At 37.7% G+C, this 16593-nt stretch overlaps 1 protein-coding gene across 4 annotated transcripts in view; it reads left to right on the plus strand.

The window, feature by feature from the left end:
- Nucleotides 1-16593, plus strand: part of ATF2 (activating transcription factor 2) — an 86216-nt gene that overhangs the window by 52857 nt on the left and 16766 nt on the right. For all 4 annotated transcript variants that reach the window (XM_081242982.1, XM_081242980.1, XM_081242981.1 and 1 more), the window contains 2 exons: nucleotides 12561-12710; nucleotides 15521-15727. In XM_081242982.1, coding sequence (XP_081099108.1) covers nucleotides 12561-12710; nucleotides 15521-15727 — 357 coding nt within the window. The remainder of the gene's footprint in view (nucleotides 1-12560; nucleotides 12711-15520; nucleotides 15728-16593) is intronic.

A 16593-nucleotide genomic window follows, 5' to 3' on the forward strand; every position in this document is an offset into this window, starting at 1 on the left:
GGAGTTATGTTTAAGAAGATTTAGTAAAGTATTTGAGTAGTATTCCCCAGAATCATTCCTTTAAGACTTGTGTGACAAACTGAGAGAATATCTTTGCACACAGCGGGTAGCCAGTAGGGTTTCTGCAGGGGGTTTCTACTGAGAGCTGACAGAGGGCATCTTGGCAAATGTTCAGAAACCTACATTAACTTAGTTGGGCCCTGCATGGAACCTCATGTTCAGCAGAATTCTTCTGACCTGCCTCTGCACGCCAAGCTAATCAGCAAACACCTAACGAGCCCACTCCAAAGAAACAGACTCTCTCCCAACGTACTTCATTTTCATATGTTCTCTGGGGGTGGGGAGACAAGATTTCACGAGGACTGATGATGCTGCAAAGACTACAATAATGATAATTAACTTGCTGAATTTAGAAGATTATGCTGTTAATTAGTTGCAAAATAAAGATAAGTAATAGAGCAGCAGATGGTAGGATAACACCCTGGAGAAGGAGGGTTATTACTCTGATGAGCTTTTGTGGCACATATGAAATATGGATCTGACTTTTTCATAAATTGTTTCTAGAGAACATTGTGTTTTTTCTTTGAACTATGATAGAGTAGTTTCTTCCTACCAAGTTCTGACAGATGTGATAAAATTTGTTTTCAGGGGTACAACATATAACATAGAATTTGAATAACAAATTATTTTTAGCAGACTACCTCTTAACATGAATGTCAGATTGGTCAGCACAACACACTATTTACTCTTTTTTTTTTAAGCTTTTTTTTTTAACATCTTTATTGGAGTATAATTGCTTTACACTGGTGTGTTAGTTTCTGCTTTATAACAAAGTGAATCAGTTATACATATACATATGTTCCCATATCTACTCCCTCTGGCGTCTCCCTCCCTCCCACCCTCCCTATCCCACCCATCCAGGTGGTCACAAAGCACCGAGCTGATCTCCCTGTGCTACACGGCTGCTTCCCACTAGCTATCTATTTTACATTTGGTAGTGTGTATATGTCCATGCCACTTTCTCACTTTGTCACAGCTTACCCTTCCTCCTCCCCATATCCTCAAGTCCATTCTCTAGTAGGTCTGAGTCTTTATTCCCGTCTTACCCCTAGGTTCTTCATATTTTTTTTCTTAGATTCCATATATATGTGTTAGCATACGGTATTTGTCTTTCTCTTTCTGACTTACTTCACTCTGTATGACAGACTCTAGGTCCATCCACCTCACTACAAATAACTCAATTTCGTTTCTTTTTATGACTGAGTAATATTCCATTGTATATATGTGCCACATCTTCTTTGTCCATTCATCCGATGATGGACACTTAGGTTGTTTCCATCTCCTGGCTATTGTAAATAGAGCTACAATGAACATTTTGGTACATGACTCTTTTTTTTTTTTTTTTGCATTTCGTGGGCTTCTCACTGCTGTGGCCTCTCTCGTTGCGGAGCACAGGCTCTGGACGCGCAGGCCCAGCGGCCATGGCTCACAGGCCTAGCCGCTCCGTGGCATGTGGGATCCTCCCAGACCGGGGCACGAACCCGTGTCCCCTGCATCGGCAGGCGGACTCTCAACCGCTGCGCCACCAGGGAAGCCCCATGACTCTTTTTGAATTATGGTTTTCTCAGGGTATATGCCCAGTAGTGGGATTGCTGGGTCATATGGTAGTTCTATTTGTAGTTTTTTAAGGAACCTCCATAGTGTTCTCCATAGTGGCTGTACCGGTTCACATTCCCACCAGCAGTGCAAGAGTGTTCCCTTTTCTCCACACCCTCTCCAGCATTTATTGTTTCTAGATTTTTTGATGATGGCCATTCTGACTGGTGTGAGATGATATCTCACTGTAGTTTTGATTTGCATTTCTCTAATGATTAATGATATTGAGCATTCTTTCATGTGTTTGTTGGCAACCTATATATCTTTAGAGAAATGTCTATTTAGGTTTTCTGCCCATTTTTGGATTGGGTTGTTTGTTTTTTTGTTATTGAGCTGCATGAGCTGCTTAAAAATTTTGGAGATTAATCCTTTGTCAGTTGCTTCATTTGCAAATATTTTCTTCCATTCTGAGTGTTGTCTTTTGGTCTTGTTTATGGTTTCCTTTGCTGTGCAAAAGCTTTGAAGTTTCATTAGGTCCCATTTGTTTATTTTTGTTTTTATTGCCATTTCTCTAGGAGGTGGGTCAGAAAGGATCTTGCTGTGATTTATGTCATAGACTGTTCTGCCTATGTTTTCCTCTAAGAGTTTGATAGTTTCTGGCCTTACATTTAGGTCTTTAATCCATTTTGAGCTTATTTTTGTGTATGGTGTTAGGGAGTGTTCTAATCTCATACTTTTACATGTCCCTGTCCAGTTTTCCCAGCACCACTTATTGAAGAGGCTGTCCTTTCTCCACTGTACATTCCTGCCTCCTTTATCCAAGATAAGGTGACGATATGTGCGTGGGTTTATCTCTGGGCTTCCTATTCTGCTCCATTGATCTATATTTCTGTTTTTGTGCCAGTACCATACTGTCTTGATTACTGTAGCTTTGTAGTATAGTCTGAAGTCAGGGAGCCTGATTCCTCCAGCTCTGTTTTTCGTTCTCAAGATTGCTTTGGCTGTTCGGGGTCTTTTCTGTTTCCATACAAATTGTGAAATTTTTTGTTCTAGTTCTGTGAAAAATGCCAGTGGTAGTTTGATAGGGATTGCACTGAATGTGTAGATTGCTTTGGGTAGTATAGTCATTTTCACAATGTTCATTCTTCCAATCCAAGAACATGGTATATCTCTCCATTTATTTGTATCATCTTTAATTTCTTTCATCAGTGTCTTATAATTTTCTGCATACAGGTCTTTTGTCTCCTTAGGTAGGTTTATTCCTAGATATTTTATTCTTTTTGTTACAATGGTAAATGGTAGTGTTTTCTTGATTTCACTTTCAGATTTTTCATCATTAGTGCATAGGAGTGCCAGAGATTTCTGTGCATTAATTTTGTATCCTGCTACTTTACCAGATTCATTGATTAGCTCTAGTAGTTTTCTGGTAGCATCTTTAGGATTCTCTATGTATAGTATCATGTCATCTGCAAACAGTGACAGCTTTACTTCTTCTTTTCCGATTTGGATTCCTTTTATTTCCTTTCCTTTTAGCTGTGGCTAAAACTTCCAAAACTATTGATGAGAGTGGGCAACCTTGTCTTGTTCCTAATCTTAGTGGAAATGGTTTCAGTTTTTCACCATTGAGGACAATGTTGGCTGTGGGTTTGTCATATATGGCCTTTATTATGTTGAGGAAAGTTCCCTCTTTTGCCTACTTTCTGCAGGGTTTTTATCATAAATGGGTGTTGAATTTTGTCGAAAGCTATTTCTGCATCTATTGAGATGATCATATGGTTTTTCTCCTTTAATTTGTTAATATGGTGTATCACGTTGATTGATTTGCATATATTGAGGAATCCTTGAATTCCTGGAATAAACCCCACTTGATCATGGTATATGATCCTTTTAATGTGCTGTTGGATTCTGTTTGCTAGTATTTTGTTGAGGATTTTTGCATCTATGTTCATCAGTGATATTGGCCTGTAGTTTTCTTTGTGACATCCTTGTCTGGTTTTGGTATCAAGGTGATGGTGGCCTCGTAGAATGAGTTTGGGAGTGTTCCTCCCTCTGCTATATTTTGGAAGAGTTTGAGAAGGATAGGTGTTAGCTCTTCTCTAAATGTTTGATAGAATTACCCTGTGAAGCCATCTGGTCCTGGGCTTTTGTTTGTTGGAAGATTTTTAATCACAGTTTCAATTTCAGTGCTTGTGATTGGTCTGTTCATATTTTCTATTTCTTCCTGATTCAGTCTTGGCAGGTTGTGCATTTCTAAGAATTTGTCCATTTCTTCCAGGTTGTCCATTTTATTGGCATAGAGTTGCTTGTAGTAATCTCTCATGATCTTTTGTATTTCTGCAGTGTCAGTTGTTACTTCTACTTTTTCATTTCTAATTCTATTGATTTGAGTCTTCTTTTTTTTCTTGATGAATCTGGTTAATGGTTTATCAATTTTGTTTATCTTCTCAAAGAACCAGCTTTTAGTTTTATTGATCTTTGCTATTGTTTCCTTCATTTCTTTTTCATTTACTTCTGATGTAATCTTTATGATTTCTTTCCTTCTGCTAACTTTGGGGGTTTTTTGTTCTTCTTTCTCTAATTGCTTTAGGTGCAAGGTTAGGTTGTTTATTCGAGATGTTTCCAGTTTCTTAAGGTAGGATTGTGTTGCTATAAACTTCCCTCTTAGAACTGCTTTTGCTGCATCCCATAGGTTTTGGGTCGTTGTGTCTCCATTGTCATTTGTTTCTAGGTATTTTTTGATTTCCTCTTTGATTTCTTCAGTGATCACTTCGTTATTAAGTAGTGTATTGTTTAGCCTCCATGTGTTTGTATTTTTTACAGATCTTTTCCTGTAATTGATTGATACCTAGTCTCATAGCATTGTGGTCGGAAAAGATACTTGATACAATTTCAATTTTCTTAAATTTACCAAGGCTAGATTTGTGACCCAAGATATGATCTATCCTGGAGAATGTTCCATGAGCACTTGAGAAAAATATGTGTTCTGTTGTTTTTGGATGGAATGTCCTATAAATATCAATCACGTCCATCTTGTTTAATGTATCATTTAAAGCTTGTGTTTCCTTATTTATTTTCATTTTGGATGATCTGTCCATTGGTGAAAGTGGGGTGTTAAAGTCCTCTACTATGAATGTGTTACTGTCGATTTCTCCTTTTATGGCTGTTAGTATTTGCCTTATGTATTGAGGTGCTCCTATGTTGGGTGCATAAATATTTACAATTGTTATATCTTCTTCTTGGATCGATCCCTTGATCATTATGTAGTGTCCTTCTTTGTCTCTTCTAATAGTCTTTATTTTAAAGTCTATTTTGTCTGATATGAGAATTGCTACTCCTGCTTTCTTTTGGTTTCCATTTGCATGGAATATCTTTTTCCGTCCTCTTGCCTTCAGTCTGTATGTGTCTCTAGGTCTGAAGTGGGTCTCTTGTAGACAGCATATATATGGGTCTTGTTCTTGTATCCATTCAGCCAGTCTGTGTCTTTTGGTGGGAGCATTTATTCCATTTACATTTAAGGTAATTATCGATATGTATGTTCCTATTCCCATTTTCTTTATTGTTTTGGGTTTGTTATTGTAGGTCTTTTCCTTCTCTTGTGTTTCTTGCCTAGAGAAGTTCCTTTAGCATTTGTTGTAAAGCTGGTTTGGTGGTGCTGAACTCTCTCAGCTTTTGCTTGTCTGTAAACGTTTTAATTTCTCCATCAAATCTGAATGAGATCCTTGCTAGGTAGAGTAATCTTGGTTGTAGGTTTTTCTCCTTCATCATTTTAAATATGTCCTGCCAGTCCCTTCTGGCTTGCAGAGTTTCTGCTGAAAGATCAGCTGTTAACCTTATGGGGATTCCCTTGTGTGTTATTTGTTGTTTTTCCCTTGCTGCTTTTAATGTTTTCTTTGTATTTAATTTTTGACAGTTTGATTAATATGTGTCTTGGCGTGTTTCTCCTTGGATTTATCCTGTATGGGACTCTCTGTACTTCCTGGACTTGATTAACTATTTCCTTTCCCATATTAGGGAAGTTTTCTACTATAATTGCTTCAAATATTTTCTCAGTCCCTTTCTTTTTCTCTTCTTCTTCTGGAACCCCTATAATTCGAATGTTGGTGCGTTTAATGTTGCCCCAGAGGTCTCTGAGACTGTCCTCAGTTCTTTTCATTCTTTTTTATTTATTCTGCTCTGCAATAGTTATTTCCATTATTTTATCTTCCAGGACACTTACCCGTTCTTCTGCCTCAGTTATTCTGCTATTGATCCCATCTAGAGTATTTTTAAATTCATTTATTGTGTTGTTCATCGTTGCTTGTTTCATCTTTAGTTCTTCTAGGTCCTTGTTAAATGTTTCTTGCATTTTGTCTATTCTGTTTCCAAGATTTTGGCTCATCTTTACTATCATTATTCTGAATTCTTTTTCAGGTAGACTGCCTATTTCCTCTTCATTTGTTAGGTCTGGTGGGTTTTTATCTTGCTCCTTCATCTGCTGTGTGTTTTTCTGTCTTCTCAGTTTGCTTATCTTACTGTGTTTGGGGTCTCCTTTTTGCAGGCTGTAGGTTCGTAGTTCCCGTTGTTTTTGGTGTCTGTCCCCAGTGGCTAAAGTTGGTTCAGTGGGTTGTGTAGGCTTTCTGGTGGAGGGTACTAGTGCCTGTGTTCTGGTGGATGAGGCTGGATCTTGTCTTCTTGGTGGGCAGGTCCACGTCTGGTGGTGTGTTTTGGGGTGTCTGTGGACTTATGATTTTAGGCAGCCTCTCTGCTAATGGGTGGGATTGTGTTCCTGTCTTGCTAGTTGTTTGGCATAGGGTGTCCAGCACTGTAGCTTGCTGGTTGTTGAGTGAAGCTGGGTATTGACGTTGAGATGGAGATCTCTGGGAGATTTTTGCCGTTTGATATTATGTGGAGCTGGGAGGTCTCTTGTGGACCAGTGTCCTGAAGTTGGCTCTCCCACCTCAGAGGCACAGCACTGACTCCTGGCTGCAGCACCAAGAGCCTTTTGGGAGGTCTCAGGTCTTCTGCCAGAGTTTAGTAGGTGTTCTGTAGGAGTTGTTCCACATGTAGATGTATTTCTGGTGTATCTGTGGAGAGGAAGGTGATCTCCGCGTCTTACTCTTCCACCATCTTCCTAGGAGCCTGTTTACTCTTTAACTGACACAGTCTCTAAGAAAAACGTTTTCAACATAGTAGTTGAATTTTACAACACTAAAATTTAACTCTAAACATTAAAGCACTAAGTCTGCTTAGAAATATAGTAATAAAGATTTTAGTTTTCTTTCAGTGTATACCTTTAGTTTAAAATTAAAATTATGCATAGCTTTTATTGTACATGTTAGAGAATATAGACTTGTTAAATCTTATTTACTTTCTCTGAGTATTCAGTCTTTATTAAACTTAACTAGATGTCTCTATTGATAGAAATTTTGATCTTAGTAATGGACTGACCAGTGTCTGATACTCTTCTTAATGACTACTAAAATATACTTACAATACTTAATATTAGACAAAAGCTCTAGTTTGGAAAAACTTATTTAAAATATGTTTGTTCAGTGAAGTAAGAGCCAATAGACAGAATTTCTGGTCCTAGCTCTGTTTCTCTTATAACTCCCTCTGTGATTCTGGGAAGTAGATTCACTCTTTGGGCCTTAGTTTCTTTATCTGTAAGATGGTAATTGGACTAATTGATTAGCTCCAAATTTCTACTGTAAAATAAATATTTTTATATGTTTTCATTAATTTGGGGGGGACCAAATAGTTGCCATTCTTTAAAATGTCTCTAACATATATGTGGGTGGATTGTAGATATCCTTATATTAGTTGTAAAATGTATATGAATAATGACAACTTTCTTCACCTAACCCACTGTAATTTCTTTTAGTGTATGTGTGTTTTCGTTGCTGTTTAAAAAAAAAAATCTGCAGTTCAGAGCAGTGTTAGTTAACCCTTAAAAATCTTTTTCTTACATTTTGTACCCAGTGGCACACTTTTCCAAGTTAGACCCATCGTAATCAGTGTAACAGCATGGAGTAAACATTAGAGCTTCCTCCCTGGATGAGTACTGTATACCCTAGGGCAGTCAAGAGAGGATAATGAATGCTGCTTTTAATTGCTCTATAAGGTAGTAACTTGCCCTACTAAAGATTATTCAAGAGAGTGATGTTTATGTACTTCAGACTCCCCTATGTGCAGTTACTGTATTTCATTAATTCTAAGAGTTAAGCTCTTCACTATAAAACTTTAAATGCTCTTCTTTGTTTTCTACCTAAGGACTTAAAAATGTTTACCAACACATAATTTACCAAGCTTCACATCTGAACCAATATGTATATTTATGTACATTTTATATCCAGAAATGTAAGCCCTAACCTAACGCTATAGATTGGTGTTTTTTTTGTTTGTTTGTTTGTTTGTTTTTCCGGTACACGGGCCTCTCACTGTTGTGGCCTCTCCCGCTGCGGAGCACAGGCTCCGGACGCGCAGGCCCAGCGGCCATGCTCACGGGCCCAGCCGCTCCGCGGCATGTGGGATCCTCCCAGACAGGGGCACGAACCCGTGTCCCCTGCATCGGCAGGCGGACTCTCAACCACTGCGCCACCAGGGAAGCCCTCCATCAATACTTTTTTGTGTGTGTGTGGTACGCGGGCCTCTCACTGATGTGGCCTCTCCTGTTGCGGCCTCTCCTGTTGCGGAGCACAGGCTCCAGACGCGCAGGCTCAGCGGCCATGGCTCACAGGCCCAGCCGCTCCGCGGCATGTGGGATCTTCCCAGACCAGGGCACGAACCCATGTCCCCTGCATCGGCAGGCAGACTCTCAGCCACTGCGCCACCAGAGAAGCCCCATATAGATTGGTTTTTAAAAGATATAAGTATGCACACTCAGATCCTCCTCCTTCTGTTTATGTGACCCATACCTTCAGACTCCTGTCTTTTTACTTTCAGTTCTTTGACCATTTAGCCTAAGTATTCCTACCTGATTACAGCCAACTACTGCTTTGGTCACCTACCTAATTTTAATCCATCCACTTCCACATTAGCCCATCAGTTATGAGTGTCTCAGTTTCCTGGATCTTAGCTGCTAATGTGGTCATTTCTGCTTGTTTAAAAAAGAAGGAAGAAAAAAAGGAACCAGGAATCTGACTTGGATTCTGAAAGATGCAGTGTATCACATGGTCTTGAGAATATATTTTCCATAATAAAATATGTCTGAAGCTAAAACAGTCCTTAAGATGAACCCCTAAGTACTTTTTTTCCCTCTAAGTATATTTTGAAAATACAAAAGTATAGGAACTTTCCTGATTCTTTGGTGTCCTCACCCTGACAACTGTGCTAAAAAAATAGAGGCCTCAATAGCTGTTTTTGAAAAAAGTAAGGAAGGGACTTCCCTGGTGGTCCAGTGGTAAAGAATCCGCCTTACAATGCAGGGGACGCGGGTTCGATCCCTGGTCAGGGAACTAAGATCCCACATCATGCCTCAGGGCAACTAAGCCGTCACGCCACAACTACTGAGCTCGCGTGCCTCAATTAGAGCCCGTGTGCCTCAAACTACAGAGCCCACGTGCTCTGGAACCCACACACCACTACAGAGCCCACGCACCCTGGAGCCTGTGTGCCGCAACTAGAGAAGAGAAAACCCACATGCCACAACTAGAGAGAAGCCTGCACACAACAACAAAAGATCCTGTGTGCCTCAACAAAGACCCAGTTCAGCCAAAAATAAATAAAATAAATAAATTTTAAAAAAGAAAAAAGTAAGGAAGTTGATACTTAAGAAATCCTTTTATGAATCAGGTAATTTTGCATATTATATTTAATCTTTTACCTCAGCCCTGCAAGGAAATTATCATTGTTCCCAGTTTTACAAACAAGGAAACACAGACTCAGAGATTGAAATGATTTGTTCAGAGTCACACAGATTGTTTGAGGCAGAGTTAAATTCTAAACAATAAAGTGTCTTCTCAGCTGTATACATTATGTATGCTAATATGTATACGGTATACGTTACATATACTAACCTATTGTGGTGCTATTTGCAATTCATAAAGAAGTATTCAGTCAGAAAAGATGGAAAAAACATACCTGATCCTGGAGTGACAGGACTTCAGCAGTTGCAGTATCAGACTTGGCATTCCTAATCCTTTGTGGTTGTCTTTCATGCCGTGTGGCTTGCAAGATCTTAGTTCCCCGACCAGGGATTGAACCCGGGCCCATGGCAGTGAAAGCGTGGAGTCCTAGCCACTGGACTGCCAGGGAATTCCCTTGTGGTTGTCTTCTGAATCATCAAGCCATCCAGCCTTAATTTCCTTATCTTCTTTAATTTTTATCTTCCTTATCTTCCTTAATTTTTTCCTTTTTCTTTTTTCTTTCTTGATTTTTCCTTTTTTCCTTTTTCCTTTTTTTTTGGTAGGATAACATACGTAACATGATGCCGTGGAAAAACTGTGCACTTTAAAATTAAGGAGATCCACGTTCAAATCTAGGATTTTAACTAGCTTAATGGCTGTGTGACCTTGGGCAAATGATCTCTAGTGTCCTAATCTGTAAAATTGGAATACTGTTTATTAGAAACTTGTTGAAAAACTACTGATAATGCAACAACAGGGATGGATCTCAAGTGCATTATGCTAAAGGAAAGAAGCCAGATTCAAAAGGCTATACACTGTATGATTCCATTTATATGATATTCTGGAAAAGGCAAAACTTTGGGGATCAAAAAACAGACTAGTGGTTTCCAGGGGCTGTGGGTGGGAGGAGAGTGTGACAGGAAAGAAGCATGAGGAAAGTTTGGGGGGGTAATAGAACTGTTCTGTATCCTGATTGTAGGGGGTGGTTGCACAACTGTATGTGCTTGTTGAAACTCACAGGACTGTACACTAAAAACAGTTCATTTTATTTTATGTAACTTATACCTCAACAAAACATTTTTTACACTACTTTGTTTTCAAAATCATACCTAGAATCTACAATGATTAGCAGTAGAAAATGTCTATTAACACTTGTCTAGTTAGAATTACTGCTTCAGTGGAAATTTTGATCTTTTCATATATGCTTTTTTTTTTTTAATTATTATTTTTTGGCTGTGTTGGGTCTTAATTGCCGCTTTCTCTATTTGCCGCTTTCTCTATTTGCCGCTTTCTCTATTTGCAGCAAGCGGGGCTTCACTTGTTGCGGAGCACAGGCTCTAGGCACGTGGGCTTCAGTGGTTGCAGCACGTGGGCTCAGTAGTTGCGGTGCAAGGGCCCTAGGGCACGTGGGCTTCAATAGTTGTGGCTTGCGGGCTCAGTAGTTGTGGCTTGCGGGTTCTAGAGCACAGGCTCAGTAGTTGTGGTGCACAGGCTTAGTTGCTCTGCAGCATGTGGGATCTTCCCGGACCAGGGATTGAACCCATGTCCCCTGCATTGGCAGGTGGATTCTTAACCACTGCCACCAGGGAAGTCCTGTGCTTCAGTTTTTAAGGCATCTGGATCAATTATAGATGGTAAGAAGATATGTACAGGTGAAAATAAAGAAATTACAAATTTTCTAAATTGTTCTTAGTTGGAATAAATGAAAACAATTGTATTAGAATCATTTGGGAGACTTTTTCTAAAGCTCTTCTCTATTATCTACCCCTTTATGCTATTTCCAGGGAAAGAAGAGAGGAAAGGTTGCCAAGAATCTGTTTTTAGCATGTGATACCAAGGCAGTTAATTGACTTCTAGGAAGTGTGGGGAGCACTGGGTAGACTGCAGCATAGTTCTTATATCAGTATTTGTAACCTCCCTCCCCACCACATGTGCACCTGAGTGTGGATCTTAGGAAAATGTAATGACATATCTCTTCACCAGATTTTGTTATAAAACTGTATTTTGAGCTCAAGGGCTACTTCTGCGTTATTAAGAACAATATCATCAATAATAGTCCCAGGTCTCTCAGATCCCTGAGATCCCTTTCATTGCTAAGATACTATAATATGACTATTTTGTGCTAATTATTTCATATTTATAGATCTTAACAATAAAACCACCCCAAAGATCCCATGTGCCATTTTCAAAGAAACCAATTTCTCTGTCCATTAGCAAATATATTTGTTGTCCATCTATGTAGCAAATCAATGTACCAGTTGCTAAAAGGGATGCAAAGAAATAAAAGGCAATCTCTGCTCTTAAAGAGCTTACTGTCTGTTTGGGGAGATAAGATACTCATATATTTTTGCTGATAGAATAATAAGCTTTACTCAAATGGTGTTTTTTTTGTTTTGTTTTAAAGAAGTAGCCATAAATGTCTAGAGCTTCATTATAACGCTAGATCTGCCATACTCTTGACAGTGAGTTGGGTACAGTTCACTGGCAAAATGGAACATAGTAGAAGGGATAGACTTGGAGCTAGGTCTGCTTACTGGTGACAGGGAAGACCTAAGGGAGGCAAACCCGGCTGTGGGTTCTAGGAGAAGGTTCAGTCTGACAGTCAGTGCAGTGGCCTAAAAAATGCAACATCAGGTCATTGTCCAAGTAAGCAGTGACATCAGACCTGCAAGCAGAGATCAAATGGACTCAATTCTGAAAAAGAAGATATTTAGGTCTAAGAATCTAGGCAGAGCCTGAAAAGACTGGGATATGGGATATAGGAATGGGGTAGGAGAAAATAGGTGAAACATACATAATTAACTTGTTTTGCTTATTTTAGTCGAACAAATCTAGTTATTTTCAGTCAACAGTGTTTTTAGTTTTCACTCTTTTCTCAAAATTGATTAGGAATAGCAAAGTATAGAACCCTCTAGTAGTACTAGACAAAAAAGATTCAGGCAAACTTTCCAAAGGTCCTGTTTGTCTTACTGATATTTAGGAATGCAGTGGAATATGATAAATCAAAACTAATATTAAAGCCGAATGTATTTATGTATTCCTTAACAAATAATTTCTTTTGGTTAACCAAAGAGTATGCTGGGAGTTGGATTTGGGTGGAAAGCAGGAAACGTTTTTTTTTAATTGGTGTTTGCATTTCAGAGATTAAAAGCTGCTTTGACCCAGCAACATCCTCCAGTTACCAATGGCGATACTGTCAAAGGTCATGGTAGCGGACTGGTTAGGACTCAATCAGAGGAATCTCGACCACAGTCATTACAACAGCCAGCCACATCCACTACAGAAACTCCGGTATGTGTGTTGTTTTTATCATTCAGTGCTCAGTTATCCTTAAAAAAAATCAAACAAACACAGTGTAACTTAAATGACTATATGCTTTGAAAAATTTTTCTGGTAAAATTTTATTCCAAAAGTGTATAAAAAGCCTTAGGAAAAGGTAGTTCAATGTAAAAGTATTGATACAAAAAATAATTTAAAATAATCAAGCAATTGTTACTGCTCATGGCACCCTGTAAATGTTTCTGTGAGTGTATGTTGGTTTGACATGGCATAATGTCCATCAATACTTTTTTTTTTTTTTAATTTATTTTGTGTGTGTGTGTGTGTGTGTGTGTGTGTGGTACGCGGGCCTCTCACTGTTGTGGCCTCTCCCGTTGCGGAGCACAGGCTCCGGATGCGCAGGCTCAGCGGCCATGGCTCACAGGCCCAGCCACTCCGCGGCATGTGGGATCTTCCCGGACCGGGGCACGAACCCGTGTCCCCTGCATCGGCAGGCGGACTCTCAACCACTGTGCCACCAGGGAAGCCCCCATCAATACTTTTTAAAGAAAACTTTTTTTTTTCTGTTGATTGTATTCAACAAGTAATGTATATAGGTATTATATTACTAATATAAGTCAAACGATTCTTGAATTAACATTTGTGAAATACACCAAAGGAGCAGATAGGCTTAATGGCAGCTATTTATACAGAGGCCCTTTTCACTTATCTTTAATTTGTTACCACCCATTAGATGATTGATATTTCTATAAGTCTGCAGTATATTTCTACAGTAAGCATTACTATATTTCTGTTAAATGTTTCAGAGCTCTATTTAGACCTTTTATCTTCTCTACTTAAAGAATATTCACATTTAAAAGTATAACTTTCCAATTAAAGAAACACAGTTACACAGCAAGTTTTAGACTGCCTACTAAGCATAGGTATTTAGATTACTGTATTTTATCTTTGTGAAACTTAAGATAAAGTGGAATGTAGCTGTGGTTGTCATCCACTAAGCAGCTTTACTTAGGGGCCAAGAGAGGGGAAAAGTGAATATGTTCTCATGTCATAATTCAGGGGTTAGCAAACTAGCTCATGAGCCGAATGCAGCTTATGGCTATTTCTTTGTACGGCCTGTAAGCTTAGTATGGCTTTTACATCTTTAAAAGTTTATTTAAAAGAAAATAAATGAATATAATTTATTTTCTTATACTAACTGTAGTTTCCCTGGATCTAGTTTTCATTTATAGCTTTATATTTTATTGTATTGGAATGAAGCTCCATGAGGGCAGGACTTTTATGTTTGTTCACTGCTGTATCACTAGCATAGCTCCTGTATTTTTTTTGAATGAAGTGGAATGAATGAATCACTGGAAGGAGAGAGAGAAGGAGGAATATATGCTTCTAAGTAGCCTCAAATCCTTGTTAGGGGTAATGATATACAAATATAACTCTGTAATAGTTTCTGCTTACAATACTTGTGATTAGCCTTTGCTGTAGTAACCAAGTTGTCAATTAAAAACAAAAAACAAAAACTGTTCTCTCCTATTCAGTAAAATTTTAAAACCTGCTATTATCAGTAAGTTAAGAGGATAAAGAAAAGAATATATTTCAAAGTTACCATTCTTGAAGCCAGCCATAGAAAGATTTTTCTAAAAGATTAAATTGCAATTATGTAGGTAAAAGAATGATTTAATACTTGATCTTAATTACAGTTAAAATACAGTATAAACGAAATAACCCTCACAATATTTAATGCTAGCTACTTGGAAAAGGAATGATAACTTTGATTTTTTGGAGTTTGTAGAGTGAGAACTAATTCAGGTTATTTCCCTGCAGAACTTCTTAAGTTTTTAAGATTTTTGCTTATTGTATAGATTAAGAGAAGATAGAAGTTTTTGTTCACATCATTTTAAAATACCATTAAGTAGAGGTTTTTCAGGCTGCTTCTTTGGATCATGTGTCTGTGGCCACAAAGTGCTGTTTCTTTTGCACTATTTCTAAGAGTTCATATACTGTCTCCTGTATTTAAGTGTTGTGTGGCACAATTCTGGGATTTGTGAGAAGCTTGAAGATGTTATTCTGTAGTCCTAAACACTGGACTGAATCACTAGTGACTGAAGATTCCTGTCTCTGGCTGATCTGGCAGGGCAGGGGGACCAATTAAAATGAAAATCTAGACTCTGTGGGATTCTACCCACCAGGAAAATGAGCATTAATAATTATATGAACCTGACCCTTAGAAAAAGACTGACCCCAAATGTCAAAAACTGAAGAAGAGCTGAATACACTAAAATATGTATGTACTTTCAACTCCTTAATTTTAGAGAAACCAATTTTTAAAGAAAATTTACAGATTTAATGCTATTTTTTATTTCAAAAATAGCATAGAAAACATGGTTTCTCATAATGAATTTAAATAGGAAGTTATTTTTATTTTAGTACCTTAATAATTATCAAAGGATTGAATAATACCACAATGTTTGCTTCAAAGTACACTTGGAAAAATACAAGATGGAAAACTACAAGATGTGTACATGATCATTTGTATTGCATTTTTAATTTCTTTGTATTATTTCTATAAAAATGAAAATACTATACAAACTTTAAAGAATACATTCACTGTGATAGTTAATTAGTGAGAATCTTGTTTTAGCAATGCTCATTTATTTCAAGGAATTTGTTAAACCACAGGGTGATTTTCACATTGCTCCACAATATTGATGTATACAATGAGACTTAGAAAATAAAATTAGTGGCTCTCACCTTTGCCACCCTTTACTGTGTTAATTTAATCACTAGGTACAAATATAAAAAACTTTCATTTGTGTCTATTATAGGCTTCTCCAGCTCACACAACTCCACAGACCCAAAATACAACTGGTCGTCGAAGAAGAGCGGCTAATGAAGATCCTGATGAAAAAAGAAGGAAGTTTCTGGAAAGAAATAGAGCAGCAGCTTCAAGATGCAGACAAAAAAGAAAAGTCTGGGTTCAATCTTTAGAAAAGAAAGCAGAAGACTTGAGTTCATTAAATGGTCAACTGCAGGTATGGTGCATATATGTAAATTGTTTTTATTTTTAATAATTATGAACACACATTTTCCCTATTTTTTCCTAGTTAGCCATACAGACATTTTAGGACACAATATTGGGTGTGTATGGAATCTATAGTAAAGTGCAGTTTTATAAACCTATTTGAATACCGAGATGAAGTAATACAAAACTTTCAACACTGATACAGTGAAGAAATTTTTAAATATAAGTGTTTACTTATATAGTACAAAAGTACCTAAATTATCTGGCTTAAACTTTATAAAGTTGTGAAATAAGAGTTCAAACAAAGAATCTCAAAATGTAAGATATTACTGGTATTTTACTTATTTGTTGGTTTATATCACAACTATAAAGTTGCTGCAATTTGTAGTTTGTTTTTAGTTCTTTTGTTCTTTGAATTATAAATTTTGTTTTGTTTTGTTTGTTTTATTTAAAGTGAATATAGTGCTCGTGAAAGGTACCAGATTGACAGCTTTGGAAACTGAAGGACTCTAATTATCCACAGAACAGGTACAATATGGCCAGTGGCAGTAAACATCATTTCATACTGCCCTGCCAGTGTGCCTCAGATACATTTCTTAGGAACCTTATGGGGTATAAAGGTTTAAGGCTCCTTCCTGTTCAGTCTTCGGTAAGATTTGCAATGATGGTATTGGGCAGCACTAAGTCTGTTTCCTTCCTTCTGTTTTTTCTTCCTTTTTTATTGTTGTTGTTAATGTTGTGAATATTCTCAAGTAAAAACTTCTAAAATACCAACTGATGAGCATCAACTAGAAAATTGATGTTAATGAATTGTAGTTGTTATTGGTCAACCTACTGAGCTATCCATTCCTAGTTAAAAATGACTAGAAAATTGAT

This window comes from Mesoplodon bidens, assembly GCF_964165515.1.
Source record: "Mesoplodon bidens genome assembly, chromosome: 8".
Lineage (NCBI taxonomy): Eukaryota > Metazoa > Chordata > Mammalia > Artiodactyla > Ziphiidae > Mesoplodon > Mesoplodon bidens.